Below are 27,824 nucleotides of genomic sequence, written 5' to 3'. Positions count from 1 at the left end.
GGCCGGCGCAGCTGCCCATGAGTCAGGCGCGGGGCCGTGTCGCGCCGTGTCGGGCGCCGTGCTGGCGGGGAGCCCTGCCGCAGCCCTGCACGTGGTGCCCGGCTGTGCGGGGCGGGGGGGGGGGGGGCTGACAGTCCCTGATACCCCGGGGCACCCCAGGGTGCTGCTTGCGGGCAACGCGAGGGGTTGAGCTGTGCCAAGGGGCCAGGGCAAGCGGTGCTGCGCCGGTGCAGCACCTGCACCCGCCGGCGCAGCAGTAACAGCACCGGCAGCTGCGCGCGCGCCTGCATCCAGCTCTGCATCAGCACCCACCTCCACCCTGGCACCCACATCCACCAGCACCCACCTGTGCAGCAGTAACAGCACCCGCAAACCTGCACCCACACCTGCACCCACCTGCGCAGCAGTAACAGCACTGGCAGCTGTGCACATCAGTGCACATCCAGCTCTGTATCAGCACCCACATCCACCCTGGCACCCACATCCACCAGCACCCACCTGTGCAGCAGTAACGGCACCCGCACACCTGCTCCCACACCTGCACCCACACCTGCACCCATCTGCGCAGCAGTAACAGCACTGGCACCTGTGCACATCAGTGCACATCCAGCTCTGCATCAGCACCCACATCCACCCTGGCACCCACATCCATACCTGCACCCCCACCCACCTGCACAGCAGTACTTGCACCCGCACACCTGCATCCAGCTCCACATCAGCACCCACCTCCACCGTGGCACCCACATCCACACCCCCACCCACCTGCACAGCATTAACAGCACCAGCACCAGCACCCACACCTGCACCCACCTGTGCAGCAGTAACAGCACCCACAGCCGCACCCACCTGTGCAGCAGTCATGGCACTGGCACCTGCACACACACCTGCATCCAGCTCCGCATCAGCACCCACCTCCACCCTGGCACCCACATCCACATCAGCACCCACACCTGCACCCACCTGCAGAGCAGTAACTGCACCCTGGCACCCCTGCACCTGCACCCACACCAGCACCCACCTGCACAGCAGTACCTGCACCCACACACCTGCACCCACACTTGCACCCACCTGCGCAGCAGTAACGGCACCAGCCCCTGCGTGCACACCTGCATCCAGCTCCGCATCAGCACCCACCTCCACACTGCATCAGCACCCACATCCACACCTGCACCCACACCAGCACCCACCTCCACAGCGGTACCTGCATCCGCCTCTGCATCAGCACCCACACCAGCACCCACCTCGACATCTGCACCCGCACAACCACACCTGCACCCACCTCCACACCTGCACCTGCGTGCACACCTGCATCCACCTCTGCACCAGCACCCACATCCACACCTGCACCCATACAACCACACCAGCACCCACACCTGCACCCCCCCCAGCACCAGCACCCTCCCCCATACCCACATCCCCCACACCTAGAGCACATCCCTGCCCGCAGCTGCACTGCCCCAGCACCCACCCCCCCGCCCCAGCACCCACCCCCCCCGCCCCAGCACCCACCCCGCGGGGCCGCTCTCGGCACCTTTAGTAACTACTCCGTTCCCAGAAAGAAACCCAGGAGGCTTAAAAAAAAACCACCAACAGCAACAAAGAGGCAATAAAATGAATAAACTGCAACACAAATGCCCCCAAAGGGCTAAAAATCCCCGGGGTGGGGGGCAGAAATAAGGCGAGGGGGTGCTGCTGCGGCGGCCGCCGCGGGGGGCTCGGGCCGAGCTGCCGCTTTGGATGGGGGGGGGGTCTTAGCGGTGGGCGTTTATTAATTCATTTCCAGAAAGATAAGCTTAAAAAATATAAATTATAACCCAAAACACCAGTGGCCTCAAGGGGCCGAGAGCCCCCCCCCAGGGTGGGGAAATAAATAAGGGGAGTGGGCAGCGCGCCGGTGGCATCGCCGCGGGGTCCCCGAGAGCCGGGCGCCCCTTGGTTCCCGCGGCTCCCTGCCTGGGTGCGCCGCGCTCGGGGGGTTTGGGACCCCGTGGGGGGTGCCGGGGGGGGGCGAGGGGTCCGGCTCTCCTGGCTGCTGGGACCTCGTGCCTCAGCGCTCTCCTGTGCCTCTCCAAAGCCCCCACTCCGGCCTGTGAACGGAGCGGGGTTTGGGCAGCTTTTTAAGTCGTCGTGACACCGGTGAGCCCCCTCGCCGCCTCGAGCTGCTGCAAGAGGCAGGGGGCTGAAGGGCTGCTCTATTCCTGCAGGCGGTTAAGAACAGTCAGGTCCCACGGCGTCCTCATTAGGCTTCAGAGTCAACGCCTCAGTGGCGCAGGCTCGCCGCCCTGCTCCCCGCCAGCGCGTTCGGGAAGCAAACCCAGCGCGGGCAGGGACCCCAGAGGGCAGAAGGGGAAGGGGCTGCTGCCGCGGCTTGGCAAGACTCAGAGGCCGCCTGCCCCCCCCCCCCCCTCCCCGAAACGCAGCGGTCGGGCCTGGCGAGCAGCAGCCGCTCCGCTCCCCGAGGAAATCCAGCGCCGCCTTTTCCCTGCAGCCTCGCTGCAAGCCGCGGCTAAGTCCCCGGCAGAGGGCCGGACGCCTGCGGGAAGAGCAGAGGTAAAACCCGGGCCGGAGCTCCTGGGTGGGGGGGGAACGGAGTCCCCCGAAGCCCGGCCGCCCCTTTACCTCGGCGCAACCGCCGGCGCTTTCCGGCCGCGGCGGCCTCGTCCCGCCGCTGCCCGACGGCTTCGGCTCGGCCACCTCCGGCGCGGTCCTCACCTCGGGGATGCGCGCCACCCGAAACCTGCCAGCACGGCCGCAGCCCTTACCCCGAGCCGCACCGCCGCGCCGGCCGGGCCCCCCGGAGCCCCCCGTCGGCGCTCACCTGCCCACCGAGAGGACGGTGACCTCGGCCGGCCGGCCGCCCTTTTTGGGTGGCCCGGCGGCCGGCGGCGACGGCAGCACCCGGGGCCATTTCCTCTGGCTGCAGCGGGCGCAAGGGGGGCCGGCGCGGGGCGTCAGCCCGTGCACCGTGTGCGGGTGCTGCTGGTGGCGGCAGCCCGGGGGAAACTGAGGCAGCAGGAGCAGCCTGCGGGGCCGAGAGCAGGCGGAGTGAGCCGGGGGCAGCTGCCCCAAACGCCGGCCGCCCCGACGGTGCCTCTTACCCGCTGGCGGCCGGGCGGCCGGGCGGCTGCCGGCGGCGATGCTCCTGCAGCAGCTCCTCCAGCGCGGCGGCGTTTTCTGCGCGGCCGGCGGGAGAAAAAAACGATGAAATAAAATAAAAATAAAATAAATAAAATAAAATAAAATAACCCAATAAAATAAATAATAATAATAATAAATAAAATAATAAATAAAATAAAAGAAATAAATAAAGAATAATAATAGATATTGAAAAAATAAGAACTAAAAAATAAGAATGATAAAATAAAATAAACAAAATAAAAATAAAAAAATAAAAAATAAAATAAAAAGCAAAACAAAAACATAAAATAAAAAATAAAATAAAATAAAAAATAAAATAAAATAAAAAAGCAAAATAAAATAAAAAACATAAAATAAAATAAAATAAAAAACATAAAATAAAATAAAATAAAGTAAAATAAAAAATAAAGTAAAATAAAAAAATATAAAAATAAAAAATTAAAATAAAATAATAAAATAATAAAAAAGTGGGGGTGGATTGCAGGGAAATACATAGCTAAAGGCATCGAGCGGCGCCTGTTGGTTTTTTTTTTCTTTCTTTTTTTTTTTTTTCTCCCCCCCCCAACCCCCCCGAGCCGGACACCCGTTTCCTGCCCGGACCTTTTTTCTCGGTGATCAGTCGCACCAAGACGCCGATGGTGTCGTCGTCGTCGGCCTCGTCCAACGCGGCACCTGCGGGGAGACGGCGGGGCTCGGCGGCGGGGGTGCGCGGCCCCGCCGACGGCCGCGGGACGCGCCGGCTGCCGGGGGTCTCACCGCTCGGCTCCTTGGCCGCTCGGCCGGCCGGCTCCTTGCCAGCCGGGCAGCGGTGACCCTGGCGCTTGAGCACGTTGCAGACGAGGATGCCCAGCAGACCCACGAGGCAGAAGACGGGCGCGATGGCCAGCACGGCGTACTGCGCCTCCACCGCTTCTTCCTCCTCCTCCTCCTCCTCCTCCCGAGTCCCGTTATCGGGTCCCCGCCGCCCCTCGGCCGGCCGCGGCGCCCACCCGGCGCTCCGGGTGCCCCGGCGCCGCCAGCCTGCGGGAGGCGAAGGACGCCGGCTGGCCCAGCGAAGCGGAGGGGTCGCTGGTGTCACGAGCGGCCCCGTCCTCTGTTGCGTCGCGCTCCCGTGGCCGTCCCGCGTCTCACCCGCGCAGCCGGGCGCTTGGCGAGCAGCCGCCGAGCGGGGCGGGCACCGACGCCGGGGCTCCCGCTCGCCCCCGGTGCCGTAAAACCTGCGGGGAGGGAAGGGAAGGCGGGCGAGCGTGGCGGTACCCGGCCCGGAGCTGAGCATCCCGTTTTCTTTTTTTTTTTTTTTTTTTTTAAATCCCGCTTCCCACCGGCGACGTCCCGGACCGCTGGGCTCACCCGGGCGGACAGGGGCCCGCCGGCCCCGGCGGCGTCGTGTCGCCGGCCACGCAGCGGGCAGCCGGCCAGCGGAGCCCATCCCCGGGGGCGCAGGCCTGCGGGGGATGCGGGGGCGGAAGGAGGTGAGCGATGCCACCGGCTCCCTTCATCCGTACCCCCCCCCCCACCCCACCCCATCCTCCGGTCCAAGGTGCCGCCCGCCGACACCGCTTACCCCGGCGGGTCGCTCCCCCGGCGCCCGTCGGCGCTCCTGGGTCCCGGCGTTGGCTCCGCTCAGCAGCTGCCGGAGAGAGAAGGGACGGGAGGATGCTGGTGGTCCGGCTCGTCCGTCCCGCCGCAGCATCCCGGCCGGACTCACCGCCAGCAGGACCACGAGCCACCAGCGCGTCCCGCTGCTCTCCATGGCCGCGGCCGGGGACCTGCCGGACACGGAGCGCCGGGTCACTGCGGCGCCGTGGGAACCCCGAGCGGGAGGAATTTAAGGAGCTGCCGAAACGGAGCTTACGCAAGGAAAATCCACCCCCCACCCTCCTCCATCCACCCCCATCTCCGGGGTTATCATCCCCCGGGCCACCGACGCCTGCGCCTTCCCGGCACCCGCGCCACCGAGAACGGAAAGGAGACAAATCCCGCTCGCTTTCGCCCCCGAAAAAAAAGCGCTATGAACCCCCCGCTCGCTTTTGCCCTTCCCTATGGCTCAGCTTCTCCGCAGGTCGGGGAGGGGGGGGAAATCCTCAAAATTATCCCGAAATTCCTTGGGATCTGCTTCTTTTTACCTTTACCTGCAAAACTGCAGTCACGCTGCAAAATCGCCTGCAGATACCGCCCCCCCCCCCCCCAACAACCGCGAGGTTTTTAGCAGCCTCTGGGTTTACCCAGCTTCAAGCCCTCGGAGAAGCCCCTGCTCCAGGTGACGCCCAGCTCCCCGGGTGCGCGGCACAGAGCTGGGTTTGCTGGGCGCTTCTGTCCCAGGCGGTTTGCTAAATTGAGGGGAAATCAGCGGAAAGGCGAAGCCCCGGCACGGATTCCCCCATCAGCTGTGCTGAGAGGGTTATAAGAGTGCATTGGAGCCCCCTTTCTCCCCACCTAAATCCCATGTCTTTTCTGCCCCACGGCTGACGTGGACCCTCTGCAAGCAGCCTTTGCCCGGGCAGCGGCCGTAAGCCAGCGTTGCATCCCGAGCTGCACCCGGCCCTAGGGATAAACCAGCACAACCCCACGCTCAGGGATGGATGTCCTGACCCAGGGGCTGCAGAAGAGCTTGCAGACCCCGGTGGACATGAGGCTGAGTGGGTGACAGAGCGAGGGGAGCTAGGTCTTGCCCATCCCTCGTGTCCCCACCAAGAAAGGTTTCCAAAAAGCAGAGAGGGGGAAACAAAAATAATTGAGAGGAGCAGCAGTGATTGCTGGTGTCCATGCGCCACTGATACGCATGGTGTGACACATGAGCAGCTTTGGGGCCCAAAAGAGTGGAGATGTGGCTGTCCGCTGGTCAGACATCCAAGAGGACAGGCTGGACAAGTCCCTCAGGCAGGGTTTAGACCAACACTGGCAGCCATCAAAGACCAAGTTTCCTTCCCAGGCTGCAGGTGAGGCTGGGATCCCAGCAGAAGACAGGAAATGCTGCTGCTCAGTGGCAAGACATTCTGGGGCCTCCTTTGGTGTTATCTCTTCCTACTTCCATCATCCTTCCATCTATGCACTCAAGACCTCCTAGGGCTTCACTCCACTGTGTTGCAGGCTGCTCCCTCCTGGGTCATTGGTTCCCTCTTGGTCAGCAGCGAGCAGGGGACCTCAAGGTCCATGTGGGACTTCTCTGCAACAACCCCACAGCCCAGCTCCCTGGGGCAGCTAGCACCCATCCACCCTGTTTTTGGGGAACACATGACCTCCAGCTGGCTCTCACCAAGGTCTGGAGCTCCCCTCTTGCCCTGGAGACTGCTGACAGCAGTGAGACAGTCCAGAGGCAGCGGGGAGCTGTGATAAGCCTTTGCCAGATCCTCTGCAGCTTTGCATCACCGCATTCTCCAGGCACGCTCCTCCTCCTCCTGCTGATCTGCAGCAGCCTAATTAAAGTCTCCAGCATCAACAGTGCAAGATGCAGCTAATTACGCTTGTATGTTCATTCCAGCAAGAGGAGATGCTGGGAGGCAGCAGGAGGGGGCCAGCATACCATGGACTTGGCCTGATCCAGCCCAGTGGGCTGCTCCTTGATAGGTTCCCCTCCCAGCTCCATCTCCTATGTCACCCTTGCAGGCACAGGGCCTTTACCCAGCACAAGGCCTTCAGGGAAAGCTAGGTTGAAACAGGTTGCCCAGAGAGGCTGTGGAGTCTCCATCCTTGGAGCTACTCAAAAGCCATCCAGATATGGCCCTGGGCAACCTGCTCTAGGTGACCCTCCTTGAGCAGGGGGGTTGGACTAGATGATCTCCAGAGGTCAAATCCAACCTCAGCCATTTTACGATTCTGTGAAACTCATGAGACCACATCCAAATCCTCTACTGGGGACCCCCAAACTGGACACAAGAGACTGGAGCCCGGTCCAGTGGAGACCATCGACGTGGCTGAAGGTTGGTGCACAGTAGGTACAAGGAGAGGCTGAGAGGCAGCTCTGTTCAGCCTGGAAAGGAGAAGGCAACCAGGGATTTATTGCTATCTGCAGCTCCCTGCAGGCATGATGCAGAGAAGGTGGAGCCAGGCCCTTCTCAGAAGGGCACAGTGACAGCATGAGAGGCAACAGCACAAGTGGGAACAAGGGAAGCTCATTAGATACTAGGAAAAAAGTCTCCTTAGGAAGGTGGGCATGCACTGGGTAAGGGGAATCTCCATCCTTTGAGATATGGAGAGCTCAGCCAGCACCGGTGCCATCGCTGTGCCGGGGTGGTCACGAAGGGGAAGGCAGCTGCCTGCCAAACCCCAGCCAGCAGGACAACTGCTCTCACCCATGACTGCCTGTCACAGGACTGCCCTGAACCCACGGCTCAGCCCACGGCCACAGCCTGAAGCCTTCAACCCCAGCAGCCCCGCTCTGAGCTGGCCTCGAGCCACGCTCTCCGGCCGCCCCCTCGCTGCTCCTTAGGCAGCGCTTCCTCCCGTGAAAGGGAAAACATGCTAACTATCGAGGGGTGCCAAAAATAGAGGCAGACCGAGCCAGCTCACACGTACGCAGGCCAGGGCTTGGCTGGGGGGGAGCAGCAGCCGGTCAGGGCAGAGAAGCGCAGTGATTTACCAGCCAGCTTGGTGACCGAGCTGGAGTGACGTGTCCTTTTGGGAGAGCGCTAGCCCTGGCCAAGGTGGGCACTGCTGCATCCTCCTTCCCCATAAGAGTGTGGCAAGCGTTGCTTCCTCTGAGTATCCTCCAGAAAGACTGGGTTTTTTCTGCCGGTGGTGGGAACCAGCAAGGACTGCGGGGACTTGCTTTTTGCAAGAACACTTCTTAGGAATTACTCCCCAGGAACAGGGCGAGGGTCCTTGTTACCGTATGGAGGTCCCAGAAAACCATGCCTAAAGTGAGGTCCCGGCACAAACCAAAGGCAAAAAGAAGGTTTCTCTCCTTCTCAGCCACGTCCTGCGCAGCCGTGCAGGCACCGCAACGCCAGCCCAGCTGCTGCGTGGGCTCGCAGCGCTTATAATGGAGGCTTTTGTCCCCCCCTCCCCTCCATAACTGGGCTTATTTTTAAACGCTGTTGCAAGCTGGCCCCATCTTTCCAGGGCAGGAATCGGCATGCTGCGCTCCAGCCCCTTGGGGTTTTTTTGGGGGCTGGATCTAGCCGCCACCTGAACTAACATTCCCAGCCTGGACCTCACTAAGCGCCGGTTGAGGCGGAGCAGCAGCTCCTCTTCCGGCTCGCCGATCTCTTGGCTGTCAGCCGGCGACGGGATCCTGCTAGCTAGATTGGCCGGAATTAGGGAGCCTCCGGGTGGGAGGAGAGCGCGAGATGCCCGGCAGCCGGGGCCGGGCGCAGGCAGCAGGCACACGGTGCTGCAATGCAGATCGCCATGCAGAGACACCCAGAGGTGACTCCTCAGGCGGCACGTCGCCGGTGGCTCTGCGCGATGCCGCGGCCCTGGGACGGCTGCTCCAGCCGCTCCAGCTCAGCACTGCTGTGAGCCCCGTGCAGCCCTCTGCCGCATTTATCACCCATAAAGCTACGGTTTAAGCCTAGTGTGAAGCATTTTTATCCTTCCAGGGCAGTGGCATGAGCCTTCACTAGTCACACGTGGCGTTGGCCAGGACTTTGCAGGGGAGCGCACAGAGGCCGCCCTGGAGACACTCGGGATGCCCTGCAAAACTTCAAAAGCCGGAAATTTTAGAGGCTTTGCAGCCCACGCCGCGGAGGGAAGTGTGAGCTTGATGCAACGAGCCCCATGCAGCTCAGCTGCATGCCCAGACACCCAGGAGCACTTTCTGCCCCGTACAGCAGGACTGTGCATGGGTGCTGGGCTTCTCCCCAGCCCTGTCACCTCCCAGCACCACCACCGAGAGCCTTTCTGGCCCAGACCCGTCTGGGAGAAGGGCTTGATTCACCAGCAACACTTCCTCAGCTGTCAGCACCACCGTCTCCAGCAAGGAGACAACTCCGTCATGCCATTTGCCACTTGGCCAAGCCCACAGCACCATCAGTGGAGGAGATGCCAGGTTTTGGCCAGAGCAGGGTGCTGGGCAGTTAAGCCACCTGGCGAGGGGCTTTGCCAGGGTACGTGTGGCTGCTGCAGGTGCTGGGAAAGCACCTTCACCTTTCAAAGCTGGGGAAGCTCCCGTGCAAAGTGGATGGGTGGATCTGACCATCACTTCTGGTGTCCATATTGATCCTCCCAACTTCATCCTCCTTGAGCAGCCACCTGCTCCCTTGCCAGAGCCTGGGCTGTGCGTGCACAGAAAGGCCAGCATCACCCAGAGGGAAGGCAGGAGCCCTCACATTTGCCTTCTGCGCAGCTCCAGGGGGCTCACCCCTCCCTGAGCACAGCAGGGGTCACATCCTGCACTAGCAGCTGGAGCCGGAAGCTCTGACAGCTCAAACCCACACGCTGAGCAAAGCTGACCGCCTCCGACTCATGAAGCCGGAGCTGTGCAGCAATGTAACCAAGGGCTGGAACAACCCACACATCCTGGCATTGCCGGACGCATCCCAGCCCACTCATTTCAGGACACGAAAGGACACAGACTTGAAGAGTTTAGGCTGAAAAGACACTCAGAAGAGCGTCATATGGAGATGCTGGACTAGGACAGTCTGAACACCACCAGGAACAGCCAAGAGCAGCACCCAGACACCCTGTGTGCAGATGTGCAGGCAGCTGCATGGAGTGGATCCCAGGTCCTGGGCAAAGCACATCAGCCCTGGCAGACGTTAAAGGGTCAAGCTTTATATAGCTGGGGATCACGGAGATCTTTGCTCTCAGGTGGCCGAGACCTGCCACGGGCAGGTCTCTGGTACAAGGCTCAGGGGACCCCAGTTCCCAGCTTTGCCTGGTTATATTTGCCCAGGAGAAGGGGCTTGGACAAGCTGCTGAAGTCACTTGAAGGTGCCACACAAGGCCCCTGGCAGCCCTTGCCGCTTGGTTTCGGATTACCCAGATAGCTGAGGCCCAAAGGGCTTGAACCTGAGCAGTCAGGACCACCTCAGCCCTCGTTGCCCTCTAATACCCGGTGTGACACACCACCCTGAGGTGCCCAAACCAGGGACCTGCCCAGGGCCACCTTGCAGGCCCACCAGCAAGGAAAGGGGGCAGTAAGCACAAACCCTCCTCCAGCAGCAGAGACGCTCCTGGGTCGCCCAGGCTGAGCGGAGCGGGGAACCCCTGCAGCTGCCTGCTGAACTTAAATACATCAGTCCATGTACTTAAACATCTCAACAGTAGCCATCACCCCAGCCAGCCTTCTCTAAGTGCCCCCAAGGGCTATCAAACGCCTCACTAACGGCACTGCACCTGGGGACACGGTGGCAGCAGCCGGTGCTCTGCATGGCACATCTTCACCAGCCTGTAACCCAACCTGGATCCAAAGGTGGGTTTTCCCCTCCCAGGAGGAAAACAGTTTGCTTCGACTGATCGCTCCTGCCGATAGCCGGAAAAAGGAGCAACTGTTCCCAAAGGCTTAGGAGACCCACGCTTGGAGGCAAAGCAGAGCCAGCTTGGCCACCTGAGTAGCGCAAGGAATGGCTGTTGACGGGGAAAAAAAGTCAAAGCTCAGGGCTCCCATAAGCCCCTGGCCTCTCATCAGACCTGGAGGAACAAATGGGCCTTCATAAGAGCAGGGCACACAAGAAAGGCGAGCCCATAGTGCAGACCTCAGGTGGGAGTATATTCCAGCACCCTTTTTGGGGTGAAGTTACCCAGCACAACACCCCAGCAGAGGCAGGAGGCAGCCACGCTCTGGCTGAAAATCCTGTGATTTTCCAGCCCCAACAAAAGAAGTTCCTGCCTCTTGTTGTTATTTTTTTTTTCCTCTAGACAGCTACCGCAGTTTTCTCTTAACCTACTTTCTCCCCTCTCCTCCCTTTATTTTGACCTATATTCACACAGCAGCTGCAGCCAGCACCAGCTAGCACTGGGAGCCAGCACTGGGATCTCCAGCCACCAGTTCACACTCAGGGTAGACACAAGGCAAAGCAAACTCTAGCTATGCTGCCTGACTCAGGGCCAAGTTTGAGGCAGCATCTGGGAATAAAACATCCTTTTTTCTTTTGGGGCAGAGCAGAGTTAGACGGCTCCCCACTAAACAGCAGCTTCCACCTTTCCTCCCTAAGCTTTTTGCTAGCCCAGCACAGCCCACAAGAGCCATCTGAAGCCCAAGCACCGGGACAGAGCTGAGCCTCATTCCCTTGGGAGCAGCCAGCAAGCTGAAAAAAAATAAATCGCTGCTTATGGCAAAGTAATCTGAGCCCTCTAGCTCAGAATAGACCCCTTGGAAATAACTGTGCCTCATCACCCTTGGCTTAAAAGGGAGGCAAGCCCAGCCTGGGGGTCCCAAGGGGACCGAGCTAGGCCCTTACCTGAGTAGCTCTGCCCAAGCTGAGGGTCCGGGTCCGGGTCCGGGTCCGGGTCCGGGTCCGGGTCCGGGTCCGGGTCCGGGTCCGGGTCCGGGTCCGGGTCCGGGTCCGGGTCCGGGTCCGGGTCCGGGTCCGGGTCCTAACGGCGTCAGCCCAGCAGCGCTGCCCGCGGCCGTTCTTCTTTATGAATGAACTCGCCGGGCGCCAATGTAGCGATTTCAGCCGCCGGCCCCGCCCCTCCGCCGACGTCACAATACGGGGCTCCCCCCTTTGCCCGCCGCGTCAGCGCGCGAACGTTCGCAGGCTTCCCCCGCCCCTCCCGCCCCCCCCCCCCGGCTCCGCCGCCGCCGGGCAGCGCCGCCTGCCGGGCGCCGCCGGAGGCTGCAGGCGGGGGGGGGGGCGGCGTTAACGGGGGGGGGGGGTTTCTCTTCCCAGCGGCAACGTGTTTTGAGCCCGAACCCGGCCAGAATAAGAGGCCGTTTGAAAAGGTTCAGTTTGGCAGGAAAATTAAAAAAATTTCCCTCCCCCCCCCCCCCCCCCAATCCCGAATGGGTTTGTGCAGCTGCTTTGCCCAAAGCGTTCGGGCACCGCTTCCCCTCTCCCGGGGGGATATGTCCTGCTAGGTCCCGCTGGCTGGAAGCACGAGAGAGGAAACCCACCCGAAATACCCACCCGGGTTTTTTTCTTTTTTTTTTTTTTTTTTAAGGAAGGGAGCCATTGTGCCCTCCCCTACCCCCAATACGGGTGCAAACTCCCTCCGCCGAGTGCGGCGGATTTTAAAGAGCGGACACGGCGCGGGGCAGAGCAAGAGCTGCGTTTTGGGAGCGGGATCCTCATCACCTCTAGGCGCAAAGACCCTTCCCGTATCCGATATTTCCATCCCAGGCTGGGAAAAATTTACCCAATTTGGCTGTCGCGCCGCCCGTTGGCCTCTGCCCCGGCTGCGGATGCAGCGGGAGGCTCCGCCGGCTCCGGGATGCTCCCGGGAACCGCGGCGGCGGGTGGGTTTTACACCTTCCAGCCACCGTGTACCAATAACACCCCGGAGCCGGCTGCTTTTGGGCCGTTTATTGCCGGCTGGGTACGGCACGCTGTGGCCCCGTCCGGCACGGCGGCTGGGGTGGGGGGGCTGCGATTTGCCGCGGGAACCCCCGGCGGGGCCAAAGACGACAGCACACGCTGGGTTCATTCCGACACGGCCGACCTTTAATGACAAAAAGCCCAGAGTGACCGACCAAAAGCCCCCCTTCCCCAACCCTCAAATATTACCCCGCCAAATATTACTGCCATCCTTATTAACACCCCCCCTCCACCGCCGCCATCACCTCCCTTTGCCAAAAAACACCCTGCCCAGGCAGACAGACGGGCGGACGTGGGGGAAGCGGCGTTCCCGCCTCTCGCCGGGGTCTGGACCGCTTCGAAGCATCCCGGGTCACGGCAGCTGGGATGCTGCCGGCGGGCTTTGGCGCGGGAAAGCCGGCGAGCGGGACGACGCGGGCCGCCTTGCGATAACGGGCCGAAAGCCGACGAGTTTGGGGCAGGGCGGGCTGGTTTCGTGGGTACCCGACCCCCCCATCCACCCGTCGAGAGCGGGTCATTTCGGGGAAAGGCTCTGTGCGCCGCGGCAGCGGGCGCCGCCGGCTCGGGAGCATCGCGTTGCCCCGGGGCGCGGGAAAGCTCATCCCCGGGGACCAGTTGCCGGCGGCTTTTCCGTGCCGCCGTCCGAATCCAAGCGCCTGGGCGACAAACGGGCTTTTCCTGCCCAGCGGCGTTTCCCGGGGCGCGAAAAATAAAAGGGAAGGTAGCGGGGCGGGGGGGATGCGGGATGCCTCCGGCCACCCCGGTGGGCGCTGCCCCCCCCCCCCAACCCCGGCATTTTCCCGCGCCGCCCCCCCGCCCCGCTGCCAATAAATAAGGATATTTATATATATAATATATATATATATTTAAACGGAACGAACGGACGAACAGAGCTGGGGGGGTGCTGGCGAGGGAGCGCGCGGGGTTGGGGGGGCCGGCGGGGTGGGGGGCGCCGCTCACGCCCGCCACAGCAGCAGGTGGTTGGTGCTGTCGTCGCGGCCCACCGTCTCGCTGCTGGCCGCCAGCCGGAAGTCCTCGTAGCCGTCGCCGCCGCTGATCACCAGCAGCTGGGGCTTGGCCAGGGCCAGGCCGGCGGCCCGGGGCCGCGCGCCGTCCCGCCGGGCCGCCTCGCTCGCCGCTTCGGGCCCTGCGGGCGCCGTCAGCCGGGTCGGGTCGTGCCCCTCCTCGCTCCTCCCTCCGCCTCTGGCTCCTAATAGCTCCTCCCACCCTCTCATAGCTCCTCCCACCGCTGTAGCACCTCCCCTCCCAAAGCTCCACCTACCCATAGCCCCTCCCCCACACTAGCTCCTCCCACCCCCATAGCTCCTCCCACTTAATAGCTCCTCCCACCCAAAGCCCCTCCCACCCAAAGCTCCTATCCCCCAAACCCCTCCTCCCTCATAGCTCCACCCACCCATAGCCCCTCCTCCACACTAGCTCTTCCCACCCCATAGCTCCTCCCACCCATGGCTCCTCCTACCCCCATAGCCCCTCCCCAATAGCCCCTCTCACCCCACTAGCCCCTCCCACTCCAATAGCCCCTCCCATCCCCAAATAATCCACCCCACTCCCAAATAGCCCCTCCTACCCTAAGTGGCCCCTCCCATCCCTAGCCCCCCCACTCCAATAGCCCCACCCACACCATAGCCCCTCCCATCCCTAGCCCCTCCCACCCCAAGTAGCCCCTCCCACCCCAATAGCCCCACCCACCCCAAGTAGCCCCTCCCAAAGTAGCCCCTCCCATTCCTAGCATCTCCCACTCCAATAGCCCCTCCTACCCCCAAATAGCCCCTCCCATCCCTAGCCCCTCCCACTTCAGTAGCCCCTCCCACCCCCAAATAGCCCCTCACCCCAAGTAGCTCCTCCCACCCATAGCCCCCCTCCAATAGCCCCTCCCACTCCAATAGCCCCTCCCATCCCCAAATAATCCACCCCACTCCCAAATAGCCCCTCCTACCCTAAGTGGCCCCTCCCATCCCTAGCCCCCCCACTCCAATAGCCCCACCCACACCATAGCCCCTCCCATCCCTAGCCCCTCCCACCCCAAGTAGCCCCTCCCACCCCAGTAGCCCCACCCACCCCAAGTAGCCCCTCCCATCCTCAAATAATCCACCCCACTCCCAAATAGCCCCTCCTACCCTAAGTGGCCCTTCCCATCCCTAGCCCCTCCCACTCCAATATCCCCACCCACACCATAGCCCCTCCCACTCCAATAGCCCCACCCACCCCAGCAACCCCTCCTACCCCCCAATAGCCCCTCCCACCCCTAGCCCCTCCCACCCCAAGTAGCCCCGCCCCCCCAACGCACCGGCGTGCCCGGGGCCGGTGGGGCAGAGGCGGTCGAGGCCGTCGGGCAGCTCGAGGGCGGCGAGGAAGCGGACGTGGCCCGTGTGGCCCTGGGGCAGGCCGACGAGAGCGGGGGGCGCGCGGGCGGCGGCGGCCAGCGTCAGCACCACGCCGGCGCTGGTGCCCACCCAGAGCAGCTCGCCGCAGGCCAGCAGGGCCGTGATGCGCAGGCAGGCCGCCTTGTGCTGCCGGATGATGGCGTCGGCGCCTGGCGGCGGCGGCGGGGCTGTCAGCCGAGGGTCCCTGCCACGGCGTGTCCCCCCCGTCCCCCCCCAAAATCAACTCCACCCAGCCGCCTTACCGGCCAGCATCTTGTGCACAGGCGGGGTGACGTCGGCCTCGGCCAGCTGCTCGTAGCTGGTGGCGTGGTAGAGGCGCACCTGGGCGCTGCTCTGCAGGGCCACCCAGACGCCGGGTCCCGCGCTGGCCATGCAGCTCACGCCGCGCCCGCCGTCCGGCCCCACGGCGAAGGCGTGCTGCGTTGTGGGGAAAGCGGCGGCGGCGGGGGGGGGGGGGGGGGGGGAGAGGGAAAAAACACACACGCACACACGCACGCACATACACACACGGAGCGGGCGCACCGGCGTCACCGGCACCCGCCAGCCCGCTCCCCGCGGCCGCCCCCTCTTCCTCCGCCTACCTACCTCTTGCGCCAAGGTGGCCGCGTTGAGGACGATGACCCTGTTCTGGCAGCCGCACCACAGCTTGCCCGCCACCGCCACCATCTTCGTCACGGGGCCGCCCGGCGAGCCCAGCGCCAGCGCCTTGGAGTTTTGCGGGTCCCAGAAGCGCCCTGAGTGCAGCGGCGGCAGAGGCGCCCGCGGCCCGGGGTGCCCGGCGTTAAGGGACCCGAGTCGGTGGCCCCCACGGCATGCCACCGACGCCGTCGGGACCCGGCGCAACGGGGTAAATGCTCCTTTCCAGCCCCTGGGATCCCTCCAGGGATCTCTCTGCCCGCTAACGCCCGCTTTCTCGCGCACCCGGCACAGCCCGTTGCACCCAGGGCTCCCTTTGCAGGATGAGCACCCTTTGCAGGATGGACTCCCTTTGCACCCAGGGCTCCCTTTGCAGGATGAGCACCCTTTGCAGGACAAGCACCCTTTGCAGGATGGACTCCCTTTGCACCCAGGGCTCCCTTTGCAGGATGAGCACCCTTTGCAGGACAGACACCCTTTGCAGGATGGACTCCCTTTGGAGGATGGGCTCCCTTTGCAGGACGGGCACCCTTTGCAGAATGAGCACCCTTTCCAGGACAGACACCCTTTGCAGGATGGGCACCCTTTGCAGGATGAGCACCCTTTGCACCCAGGGCTCCCTTTGCAGGATGAGCACCCTTTGCAGGACAAGCACCCTTTGCAGGATGGACTCCCTTTGCACCCAGGACGCCCTTTGCAGGATGAGCACCCTTTGCATCCAGGGCTCCCTTTGCAGGACAAGCACCCTTTGCAGGATGAGCACGCTTTGCACCCAGGACTCCCTTTGCAGGATGAGCACCCTTTGCATCCAGGGCTCCCTTTGCAGGACAAGCACCCTTTGCAGGATGAGCACCCTTTGCAGGACAGGCACCCTTTGCAGGATGAGCACCCTTTCCAGGACAGACACCCTTCGCAGGATGGGCTCCCTTTGCAGGATGCCACCTCTTTTGCTCTCCTTTCTCCCTGCCACCTTCATCTGATGGCGCCACTTGCCATACAATCAGAGACAGGATACGGCCAGGCCCTGTCCACCCCTTTGCAGACCACGCGTGTTTCATCGCTATTTTTGCACCCCCTCAGCCACCCTGAGAGTCCCAGGTGCCCGCTCCCGACTCGGTCCCCGACCGTCTCTCGGAGCTGGGGCCGGAAAGGGCTGCCAAGGGGGGGGACCTGCTTCCTAAACCTCCTCCCCGCGTGCCCCAAAACGCTACCGGGACACCTCCGCCCTGGCCTCACCTGCCTCCCGCTGGTAGGCAATGAGCTCCCCGTTGGCCAGCGACACGAAAACCTGGTTATCCAGGTACCTGCGGGGACAAGGGCTTCAGCATCGGGCCGGCGGATGCTGAAACCACCCCGCGGTGAGTTTTCCCGGCCGCCCCCTTACAAGATGCACATGACGGCGGCGGAGTGCTGCATCTTCATGCTGTTCTTCCTGTTGCGGATGTTGTCCGAGGACTGGTACACGTGGATGCTGGGGATGCAAGAGAGGGGAAGAGACGCGCTGAGCTCCCACCACCGGGAAGGAGCCCGGGATGGTGGGCTGCACCGAGCCGGGGCGTTTTCCCGCGGTCCCCTGCATCCCGCTTGCCCACCCCAACCCCGTCACCCGTCACCGCCGCGCGCCCGCACCAGCCGTCCTCGGTGCCCAGCCACATGGAGCTCTGGTGGGCCTCGGGGTCGAGGCTCAGCAGCTCCTCCAGGCTGCCCCGCGTGAAGGAGCCGCGGCTGGAGCGCCGCATGGCCCTCCCGTCCACGGGGCTCTCGGCGGGCCCGCTGGGGCCAAAGGGGTTGGCCAGGGTCAGGAAAGCGGGTTCCTGCTCCTCCTCTGAGCTCGTCGTCTCAGTCGCCGCCTCTTTGCAACTGGGCAGCTCTTCGTCTGCAGAGGAGAAGGAGGAGGAGGAAGACGTCAGGCAGGACGGAGCGGGCTCCGCTTCGCAACCGAACCGCCTGGAGCCACCCCAAAGCCCACGTCCAAAGCACGGTCGGGGCACGGAGCGGGTCGGCGTTTCAACAGCATCTTTCAGCCCCAACGCGAAGCTCTTTGCCGGCTGAGGCGGGACGCTGAGCATGCTCTGGCCCTTGGTGGCCTCCCTCCTCTTCCTCACTGCTGCTTCTCAGGTGCCCCATAGAAACACCTTGCTGAGATTCCCACCCCAATTTGTGAGCAGCTGCTCACAGAGCAATTTGGGCCGGATGACCAGCAGACGAGAGACCATTTCCCACGCCTCGTTTGCCCTAAAAATCAGGCCGAAATGACGCGGCAACCCGGGGAAGGCTGCAGGAGCCACAAAACGCCCCAAGGTTCATCCTAGCATAGGGGAAGCAAAGCTGCCACTCCAATCCTGGCAGTCCCTAGCGTCGAGTCAAAGCCTTCCTGGCTCCTTCCCAGGCTTTGCCTGGCTTAAAAGCCAAAAGACGTCTTTCCTCGCCCGCGGGCTGACTCACTTCCGAAGCTGGAGGAGATGGTGGAGTGGCTGGCCTGGCTCTGCAGGGTGCCCGAGGGGCTCGGGGAGGACTCGTCGTCCGTGTCGTCGCTGTCGAAAGGCATCAGCTCCCGGTTGGCGCTATCGACGGGCTCCGAGAGCTCCAGCGAGGAGCCCGAGATGGAGATGTGCAGGCACTGCTGGGGGCCGGCGTCCTCCAGCTGCGGCGCCGCGGGCTCCGCCGACGGGCTCACCAGCGGCTCGGGACGCTCCCTGCCGGGGCATAGACACCACGGGGCAAAACCGGGGCTGCGTTCGCCCGCCTGGGCGAGCGCCCGCTGCAGAGCCGACCAAAAGCCGATTTGCGGGGCACTTACCTGTACGGCCGCTTGAGGCCCGGCACGGAGGCGATGCAGAGGATCCTGGCGGAGCAGACGGCGATGCACGCCTCGACGGTGGGCTCCTTGCGGATGCTCAGCAGGCAGACCTGCCCCACGTAGCCATCGCTGTTGCACACCCAGACCTCGCAGGCGCTCTCCGGGCTGCTGGGACTGGGAGAAGCACAAGAGAACTGGAAGGGAGCAAAAGACAGGGAGAGCTCGGGTCACTCGCGGGCGGCACGGCAGAGCCTTTGCCAGCTCCGGGCTGGGCGCCACCCAGGGCGTCCCTTCCCCATGCCGTCCGCGACACCTGCGCTCCCCCCTTGCAATGTGGGCACGAGCCACGCGAAGAGCCCGCGGGGTTTGGAACCCGGATTTTGGGAAGGAGAACGTGCTGCGGGGATGCTCTTCCACGGCACCGGGTGCAGGAGGATGCTTAATCCACCGAGAGTGGAAACAGGGATCGGAAGCCAAGTACCTGCATCCCACTCCGTGTCTTCATGATGGGGATGGCCTTGAGGAACTCCGGGTCCAGGCAGTTTTTGCTGGAAGCTGGGGATATAAAATAAGAGCTGAGAAGGATGGACTGGAGAGGAGATGGTGAAGCAGAGGTGCCCGTGGGCTCTACAAACAGGAGCAATGCAGCTGCATCCATGGTGCGAGCAGCTTCCCCAGGACATGACCAGCCGCTTGGTGGTGGGTGCAGAGCGGCACACAATGGGTTTTGGGTACTTTTTCCTCCCCATGTCCCCAGTCCTCGTGGGGAGGCTGGCTCTGGGAGCGGGGACCTGCTGTTACCCAGCTTCTTCTTGGCGTCCTCGAAGGCCTGCTCGAAGCTGTGCCGGGCGTCGGGGTTGGGGAACTCGAAGACAAAGGACTCAGTGCCTTCGGCCTTGGTGGTGGTGAGCTCCACTTTGTTGGGGGGGAAGGACATGCTGTAGGACAGCGACTGCTTCTCGGCCAGCTCCCGGTGGATGGCGGCCATCAGGTCCTTGATGACATCATCCAGGCTCTGTTCAGGGGAACAGCGGTTTGGGTCTTGGAGGACAGCCGAGATGAGAGGATGGAGGAGATGGGTGCAGAACCATGGTGTTGCCCATGTCCCTCCCCACCAATATCCCAAGCAGCCAGAGCTGGAGGTGACCCCAAGTATCTTTTTGAGGCTGCCTAAAACCCTGTCTGGCTTCAGAGCTGGTGGCATTGAGGTCCTTCAGGGCTGGTGGCATTGAGGTCCTTCAGAGCTGGTGGCCTTGGGGTCCTCTGAGGATAGTCATGTCAACTGCCCGTCTCTGGGTAAAAACCCGTCCCATTCAGGGTTTTCCAGGCAGATGAGACATGGCCAGGAGAGAGGCTGCCCAACCCCGCTGCCTTCTCCATCCCACCAAGAGCCCCCAGGGCAGAGAACAGCTCTTCCGAGCGGGGCTCTGATAGCTGCTGGCATCTCCGTACGACTGTAACAAAATCCGAGTCCAAAACCACTTAAAAGCTGGCCAGAAAAAAGGCAGGAACTGGTGGCACTTAACAAGATACAAGGCTTTTTTCTTCTTGGTGCTGGATAAAATGCATGGACACTCTCTGTCCAACCTGGTCAAACTGAGTATTGGTGGATGTTTAATGAAAAGTGTTTTCTCCTAAATATTAGGCATTCAGGCTACATGGAGGGATGAAGAGAGCCACGGAGCACCTGGCCAAGACCTGCCATGCGGCCACGTTTCAGCTGGGGCACAGAGGGGCCTGAACGTAGCCGGGTGCCTGGATCGGGGCCACCTTGCCCGCACCTGGGGTGCGCAGGAGAAGGTGTCCGGCCCCGGCCCAGGCCCCCTCACCTGGTGCGGGAAGCTGAGGCTCTCCGAGAGCTTGCTCACTTGGCCCAGCGTGCTGAGGTCCTCGTCCAGGCGGCAGATGCTCTTCTGGATGCTCTCGCGGTTGGTGGCTTGCGAGGCACCTGCGTGGTGACATTAGGTCACGAGGATGCTCCTGCTACCCCCTCCCTGCCCATTGCCTGACTGGGGCGATGAGCACTGGGGTTGCGGGGAGCACTGCCAGCGAGTGGCAGTGGCAGCGGTGGTGACAGACCTTTGACGATGTCCACGTCCTCCAGGGGCAGTTTCCAGAGCAGTTTATACTTGCTGGCCGTGTCTATCACGCTGGCTGCCGTGTACCTGCGAGGCAAGGACCGGCTGAGTGCCGTGGGGCCGCCTAGCGCCAAGGTGGCAAAGAGTTGCGCTGAGATTTTATCCCCGTCAGCTTAAAACCAGGCCTGGAGAGGAGGACGTGCCAAGGGACAGCCCTAACGGCTTGACCAGGTGAGCTGGATTAGTGGCCATTGGAGAGGGTGGCAAAGCAGGGTGCTCCGGACAGATGCCCCCCGGCAAGGGGAGACGGGGGGGGACGCTGGCGGGCGACGGGGCCGGTGGCACTCACAGACTCATGGAGCTGCGGCGGAGGGAGCCCGACTTGCGCTTCAGCGTGGTGCACACGAGGAGGTCCGTGAAGAGGAAGAACGAGCGGTCCTTCTTCCCGCCCACTGCCTTCTGCAGAGCAACAGCAAGAAACGGGGAGGTTAGTGGCTACGCAATGTTTCCTGCCTCAATTTCCCCAGCTCCATAGCAGCTGGTGCTCATGGGGCGCATCTGGACTCAGCCCAGCAAGCTGGGATGTGAACGAAGTGCTTTGGGCAGAGGAAGGACAGAGAACGTGGCAACAAATCACTGCTCATCCTCAGTGCCACCTCTGCGGTCATGTGGGCCTTCTCTCCCTCCAACCATCCCTCCGTCTGTCCAGCCGTGCGTCCATCCAACCATCCACCCTTCCATCGTCATCCCTCTAGCCACCATCCAACTGCCTTTCCACCCAGCCAGCACCTTCTCCGTGGGGACTCAGCCTCCCTGGGCAACCCCCAGGAACTGCACATGCTGCAGTCACAGCCGCCCACATGCTGGTGCCATGTCTCGCTGCCACGCAGCAGCCAGGGGACAAACTGCCGGGGTGAGGGGCAAGGAGCGATGTCACGGGACTGGGCTGCTGGGTCTTACCACTTCCACCACCATCTCCTGACGCAGGAACTTCCGGAGCGGGGCCTGGAGCTGTGAGGACAAGGATGCTCATGAGACACAGACATGGGTGCTGCACCCTTGCGCACCGAGGGTGCCCAAAGCTCAGCAAATTCCCCCTGGGTGACACCCGTTCCCAAAGCCGGGCTGCATCTGGGCCAGTGGGTGCTCAGGACTCAGATTCGGGGCTCCAAACACCAGCGAAGGGTAGAGGGAGTGAGAAGCAGAGATTTCGTTTGGCCCCAGAGGTGAGGACGCAACGTGGCGGCAGGTCCCCATGCATAATGAGGACCCTCTGTACGACGGAGGTACTGCTCATGCCATGCTGGAAACGGCTTCCAGCCTCACCAGAAAAGCGCAGAGCTTTTTCTCCCTCCCGACCTTGCTGGGAGGTTCGTTAGGCCCCTCGTTACTGCTTTAGGGCCGGCCAGCACGATGAGCCCCTGTCCCTTCCCGCAGTCCACGTACATCCTCCATCCCTTCGATGTGGGACTCGATCTCCTGCACGATCCGGGCGTTCCTCTCCACCTCCTCGGCGCTCTTCATGCCCTTGTTTATCCTCTCGGCCACTTGCTTGATGTTGCGCTGGGCGTCGATGAGGAAGGGGTGGTCGGGGTGGTCCTCCGGCGTATGCTTCAGCAGGTCCTGCAGTGGGGAAGAGAGGCAGGTGCCGTCATCACGAGCCATGCTGGGGACCACCACTGCCTGAGACGCTGGTGGGTGCTGTGCCAGCACCCTCTGTTGCGTTTTTGGAAGCAAATTCCTAAATTCCCAATTTGGAGGGAAATCAGCCCCAGGCAGGAAATGTTTTGCAATAAAACAAGGTAAATCTCCGTGCTCAAGGCCCAGCTGGCCGGGTTTGTGTGGGCTGGAAGTTCGGCAGCTGCATTTTAAAGGCACCGCTGGGGTGGCTCTTCGGGAGCTTTCTCAAGTGAAGGCAGGTTCCCGAAACCCCGGGGCCAGCAGGAGGGAGCCCAAAGCATCTCCTCTTGCAACCTGGTTCGTGCAGCCAGTCGATTGCAACCCCGTTCCGAGGCCCCATACGGATGAGCTGAGTTGGACAGGTCTCACCTTCAGCCGCCTGGCGTTGCTCTGCCTACCTTCACCAGAAGCTCGTACCGCGGGATCCTCTGCACGGGCTTGATCATCAGGTCGGACAGGGCCTGTTTCTCCTTGTTCTCCCTCATGCTTTGCTATGAAATGTCAGCAAGAGAGAAGGATGGGCCCGTTAGGTGGGACGTGGTGGGGACCTGGCTCACCCAGGCTGCTACCAGTTCCAGGGCTGGAGCAATACCAGTCCAGGAGCTGGCACGACTCCTTTTCCCACCAGCCCAGCACCTGGATGACTTTAGTTCACCCCAAAGCAGGTTCTGACTAAAATCTCTTCATAATGAAATCAAGGGGATGGGGAAAAAAATCCCATTTTGGCCACACATCACCGATTGATTCCTGTGAGTTCCTGCTGCCCTGTGAGCAGGCTGGCACATGGCTCCCAGGCTCCGCAGGGAGCCGTGTCGACCCCCCCAGACCGAAGGAGTGCATCCAAGGACCTACCTCCAGGAACTTCATAAAGGCTGGCCGGGCTTCCTTGGCGATCCTCACAGCATCCTTGGCGTTGAGGAAGTTATCGATGTAGGCAGAGTAGATGTTCACCAGGACGTCCTTGGAGAACTGCGGGGAGTGGAGGGCAGGGAGTGAAAGGCGGGCGAAGTGGTCCCAAGGGTTAACTGTGGCCGCCTCCTTCCCCCTGGGGATCTGCCCAGGCTCAACGCCCGGTGCGGGGAGGCCTCTCCCGTCGCATGCTGAGATTTTTCAGCCCTGACATTTCTGCTCCCAGTGCAGAAATGCGAAGCTGCAGATCCAGCTGCTTGCTGCAGCATCTCGCCGTTAAGCTAAGCAGACCGAGGGCCTGGAGATCGTCTCTCTCTCTCTCTCTCTCTCTCCATCTTAGACGTGTTTTTTCCCATCCTTTAATCATTTTCCTGCTCTTGCTCAGAGACTTTCCCTGCTGGAGCTGTGTCCGTGTGCTCCTGTACAGAGCGAGCATCTGGTCCCAGAGGGACGCCAGGGAGCGCCAGGCTTGGGGGGATGCTGGCCACGCTGGACGGGTGAGCATGGCTGGGAAGGTCCCAACCGCCTGGCTTGGGAAAGCCTTAAATCCTTCTTGTTCCCGCCAAACCCCATAGCCTGGAATAAATCCCTGACCGTAAGGGGACCAGGGATCACCTGGTCCTACCCTTCCCTCAGCTCCCAGCCACCTCCCGCACTCCTGGTACTCTCCGACAGGATGGGGACAGGGATGGGGACAGGGATCAGGCTGGGGCTGGCTGCTCCTACCGACTGCACGAGGAGGTCGCCCACTTTCTGCTTCTCGTGCCAGTTCTGCACACAGTCATTGATCTGCTCCAGGAACTGCTCGTGGTGCTCCAGCAGCTCGGGGATCTGGTCAAAGATCTCGTCCACCAGTGAGGGGTCGCACAGCAGCGAGTTCTCGGGTTGCTTCAGGGGCTTCATGTAACCCTGCAGCAGGGAAGCAAAGGGATCAAATCGGAGCTTCAACAGGTTTTTTTTTTCCCCTATGAATTTTTCAACCTGGGTAATTTTTGAGGTTCGCAGCACCCTGCAGCAGGGAGCTCCCCAGGTGAACTATGGGTTGCAGGAAAACCCCTCTGCTTTGGCTCCTTTCTCTCCTGCCACCAAGTACTTCATGTACCCTCTTGCTTGTGCATCATGAAAGCGACAAATAACTGTCCTCCGCTCGCCCTCCCAAAGCAACTCATGACATTATAGGACACTGTCCTATTAGCTTCTCTGTTGTCTCTTTAATGGTGCCTCACGTTTGATCTAGCTGCAACAGTCCTGTTCCAACTCTTTGCAATCCAAGCTGAGACTGCAGAGCCTGATTTTGCATTTCCCTGGCTGGCTGGCATGCTGCACCTTGCAGAATCAGGCCCTGCCTAGGCATATCACAGAGACCTGGGCCTGCTGTGGCCGAAATCCCAGAGTATCTCACGAGGTATTTATGGGGGCGAGTCCTTGAAAGCAAGGCACGTGTGGAAGCCTTTGGAGGGAGCAAGGCAGCACTGGGAGGGCAAAGACCTCCCATGCTGTCGCAGGAGGTTTTGCACCCTGAATCGCCTCGAGGTCCCCATCCCACCCTGGTGCCTCCCATCCACCCTAGGTCCCATGGGTGCTGCCAGCAGTGAGAGCTGTGTTGGGGGCCATGGGCACCTCGTGGGCTCAGGCAGCGGGCAAGATCCCAGCATGGACATGTTGCATGGGTCCTTGGGCAACGGTTGCATGAGGATCCCCAGACCATGGCCTCCTCCATCCCCTGGACTGCGTCTCTAGCAATCTCAAGAACAGAGTTTTTTGGCTGGGCAAGAGGAGAACTGGGTTACTCCCAGCACCCAGCAGCTGTGCGGGACCCAAGCTGGCAGGCTAGGATGCTTGTCAAAGATGCTGTTTCCAGCAGAATAAATCAAGCCCCAACCCAAGAAGCGAGCCAGTCATGGCCACAGCGCCATCAGAACAAAACCAAGATGATGCTTCCCACGGCCATTGCCAGCTCCCAGCTGTGAGTCTGAGGGTCTTCCAGAGCCAAAGGCTGTATAAAGGCTGTTGCATTTAAGAGCCACAGGTGGACCTGTCCCACAGAAATTCAACCCGTTCCTCTTCTGAACTCTGTTCATGCTTCTGGCCTCCACAATGGGCTGGGGCGAGGAGGTTCGCAGGAACGCCAGGTTGTGGGCTCTCCTGTGAAGACCGCTTTCTTCCCTGCATGGGGCAGCATAGTGGAGAGGAGCACCTCTCTGGGAAACAGCAGAGCTGGATTTGCAATGGATGCAGGATGAGGACTATGTCTTCTGTGAGAATCCCTCAAGCCTTGAATGCATGGATTGGTACCTGGATGTGGTGTCCTTCAGGATGCTGTGAGGAGCATGGGCTTCCTCAGGCGTTTAGGCAACAAGGCCAGGACACAACATGGTTCTGGATACTCCTGGCCAAGAAGGGATCTTGCATTGCACTGGCCCAGAATTACAGCCAGGCACAGACTGAATGGATAGGACCTGCCTCGAGCAGCTTCAGACTTGCCCTCTGAGATAATGAATCCACGGACACCAAGAAGGGAGGAATCCTCTCAGAGGATAAGGTTCCTCAGAATAACAGTGGGTATCTCATGGAGATCCAGCCAATACAGATGGAGTGGGAGACCATGATTTGTTTCATCCCAAAGCAGATGCCTGCAGGCAATCAGCAGAATCGCTCCTGAAAAGTCATCGTCTGCATTTAGCAGATGTCCATGCTCCTACCTCCAGTGGACACCCCTGGCCATAGACACTCACTGTCAGTACAGGCAAATACTACCCAAAGATCTGCTCTGATCTTGATCCACTTTGCCTGCCTTGTCGTAGACTGCTCCAGCAGGAGAAGGGCTGTACACTACTTCCCTCCCTTGATAGCAAGGCCAAGTCTGGTCCTTGCATCCCACCTTCTAGGAAATCAGGTGATTTCTCCCAGGGATGCTGCTCCAGCACAGTCCAGCATGGATTTCCCTCCGCAGCCTGATGGCTGATACCATGCAGGGGTGTTGCCATGTGGCTTAGGAACTTCCCAGGTGAGAGCCAAGATCAGCAGAGAAGCCATCCGACCCTGAATGAAATGCACTTTCCCCCAAAATATGGACTAGAGCCAGAGTCCTCTTGCCCCCTTGAGCCAATGTCTGTTATAAGACCATAGATCTTTCCCTCCTGCAGCAACATCTGGCAAAGACCTCCTTGCATCTCTGTGTCCGCTGCAGGAACAGCTGTGCTGGCCATTTATTGGGGAAAGCCTCGCTGGGTGTCCAGGGAAGATGAGAATGTCCCATGCTTTCGTGGTTCATCAGCCCACTGGATGTCTTACAGGCACTGCTTTTGTACTGAACGGACCAGATCTCCCTTGCACAGGTTGTGGTGGACATCAGAGGCATTCGACATGCATTTCTCTCCATCGTAGCCTTGCTCCTTCAACCAAATTCACCTGCTGCCTGATTTTTTGGCACTTCCACCTGCAGAGACGGGTTCTGATAACTCAAACCTACATCAACCAAGCGTTGCCCAGCAAGGAACTACTGCTCCAGCATGTTCACCTTCACTAACCTTCTGAAATATCTTCATTAACCTTCTGAACACGAGAGGTCCTTCCAGCCTGGCTGCTCCAAGAGATTTTGGAATTAGCTCAGTAAAAAAAGGACGTAAAAAAGCCCTTGACCCATGGCTGTGGACCACTAGCAGGTGCTGAAGCTGAGCAGAAAATGGGGAAGATGTAGTAACAGGTACCACAAGGAGGAACAGGTCCCCAAGTCCCCAGAGGATGGGATGGCAAAGTATGGCCTTCAACAGCAACCCAGGAGATGGGGCAAGGTGCAAGGAAGAGCTTTCTAAGGAAAAACCTGGGAATCAGCTTGGGGGACAGCATACTGCGCTCCAGGCTGCGGGTGAGAGCGCTTGGACAAATGCCCGCCGGGAATCGTTACGGGGCTGATTTGGGGGGACAGGATGACCTTCCCCACTCCTCTTCAGTGGTGCATGCTTCCACGCTGCTCCCACCGCCTGTCCCACGCAGTCCTCAACATCTCTGCCACCCCATCGGTGCCGCTACGGCACCCGCAGCAGCACCAGCATCGGACTTCAAAGCACCCAAACATCCCTGCTGTCCCTGCCGCGGTGGTCCAGCGTGCTTCCCGCACTGCCTTGCAGGAGCACCCACGCTGTGGCTGCATCCCCGCTCCCCGAGAAAGGAAAGTGTTTCCGGTTTAGTGGGGACGCGTGCTCCCTGTTCGGTGGCTGCAGCGAGGTGACAGCAGTGCATGCGCCGTGCCACGTGGCTCGGCCCCCCCCTGCCCCGCCACCCCGCCGGCACCCACAGCCAGCCGCGCTGCCTTACCTGCATCAAGGTGCGCAAGGACTCCACGTAGGACTGCTCTGTATCCAGGAGCGTCATGATGACGTGTTTCCTCATATCCTGCAAGGAGAGAAAAAGCAAGGTGAGATTCGGGGCTGGTGCTGGGGTGTGACGGATGCCAAGCGGCCAGGCGCCGCGCTCTCGCGGGGACACTCACTCGGCTCGGCAACGGCTGCAAGCGACGGCCATACACCGGAGGAGCCCGGCTCCCGTCCAGCTCCCCTTTGCTTGCTCTCCACCCAAATCGTGGAATCCGGGAGGATTAGGAAGTACATGACACCGATTGCACAGAGCTGCCTGGTTTCCTCCGGCAGCTGGGCGCGTCAGGAGTCCGCCCCGGCTCACAAAGCCCTACATGGGTCGGTGCCGGCTCCCTTCGGGCTCCCCAGCGGCTGAGCTCAGCGCGGCCCCGCGCCCGCCACGA

General features: G+C 61.3%; 2 protein-coding genes across 3 annotated transcripts in view; both read right to left on the bottom strand.

Annotated features, from left to right (window-relative positions):
- Positions 1–1,597: 1,597 nt before the first annotated feature.
- Positions 1,598–12,666, bottom strand: RELT (RELT TNF receptor). The gene is made up of 10 exons (XM_068934054.1): positions 12,503–12,666; positions 11,481–11,745; positions 4,703–4,768; positions 4,489–4,583; positions 3,895–4,355; positions 3,739–3,810; positions 3,099–3,174; positions 2,819–3,022; positions 2,620–2,737; positions 1,598–2,533 (listed from the first exon to the last, which is right to left on the bottom strand). Exons 1-10 carry the CDS (start codon positions 12,664–12,666, stop codon positions 2,507–2,509), a joined length of 1,548 nt encoding a protein of 515 aa, XP_068790155.1. The 3' UTR covers positions 1,598–2,506.
- Positions 12,662–27,824, bottom strand: part of ARHGEF17 (Rho guanine nucleotide exchange factor 17) — a 41,389-nt gene continuing 26,226 nt past the window's right edge. Inside the window, exons 2-21 of one of the 2 annotated variants that reach the window (XM_068930784.1) lie at positions 27,383–27,460; positions 23,792–23,974; positions 23,009–23,125; positions 22,555–22,647; positions 21,923–22,099; positions 21,437–21,487; positions 20,826–20,935; positions 20,478–20,563; positions 20,228–20,346; positions 19,200–19,413; positions 18,880–18,953; positions 18,399–18,592; positions 18,044–18,294; positions 17,228–17,474; positions 16,983–17,069; positions 16,835–16,902; positions 15,548–15,696; positions 15,205–15,379; positions 14,866–15,111; positions 12,662–13,704 (exon numbers count right to left, since the gene is read on the bottom strand). In XM_068930784.1, coding sequence (XP_068786885.1) covers positions 13,514–13,704; positions 14,866–15,111; positions 15,205–15,379; positions 15,548–15,696; positions 16,835–16,902; positions 16,983–17,069; positions 17,228–17,474; positions 18,044–18,294; positions 18,399–18,592; positions 18,880–18,953; positions 19,200–19,413; positions 20,228–20,346; positions 20,478–20,563; positions 20,826–20,935; positions 21,437–21,487; positions 21,923–22,099; positions 22,555–22,647; positions 23,009–23,125; positions 23,792–23,974; positions 27,383–27,460 — 2,910 coding nt within the window. In that variant the 3' untranslated portion in view covers positions 12,662–13,513. The remainder of the gene's footprint in view (positions 13,705–14,865; positions 15,112–15,204; positions 15,380–15,547; positions 15,697–16,834; positions 16,903–16,982; positions 17,070–17,227; positions 17,475–18,043; positions 18,295–18,398; positions 18,593–18,879; positions 18,954–19,199; positions 19,414–20,227; positions 20,347–20,477; positions 20,564–20,825; positions 20,936–21,436; positions 21,488–21,922; positions 22,100–22,554; positions 22,648–23,008; positions 23,126–23,791; positions 23,975–27,382; positions 27,461–27,824) is intronic. The other variant, XM_068930785.1, reaches the window with a different exon arrangement.

This window comes from Struthio camelus, chromosome 1 (genome assembly GCF_040807025.1).
Source record: "Struthio camelus isolate bStrCam1 chromosome 1, bStrCam1.hap1, whole genome shotgun sequence".
Classification (NCBI taxonomy): domain Eukaryota; kingdom Metazoa; phylum Chordata; class Aves; order Struthioniformes; family Struthionidae; genus Struthio; species Struthio camelus.
Note: the sequence above shows the minus strand (reverse complement) of the source record. Positions and strands in the feature narration are given on the sequence as shown.

What these genes read in the sequence shown, in the direction of transcription:
- RELT (XM_068934054.1), bottom strand. Translation starts at nt 12,666, where the DNA reads ATGAACCCAGCGTGTGCTGTCGTCTTTGGCCCCGCCGGGGGTTCCCGC. An exon ending in GCTTGGGCAGAGCTACTCAG is followed by an intron (nt 4,769 to 11,480) that starts GTAAGGGCCTAG and finishes TCTCTCCGGCAG; the next exon opens with CTGCTGAGCGGAGCCAACGC. An exon ending in CGGGGGAGCGACCCGCCGGG is followed by an intron (nt 4,584 to 4,702) that starts GTAAGCGGTGTC and finishes CATCCCCCGCAG; the next exon opens with GCCTGCGCCCCCGGGGATGG.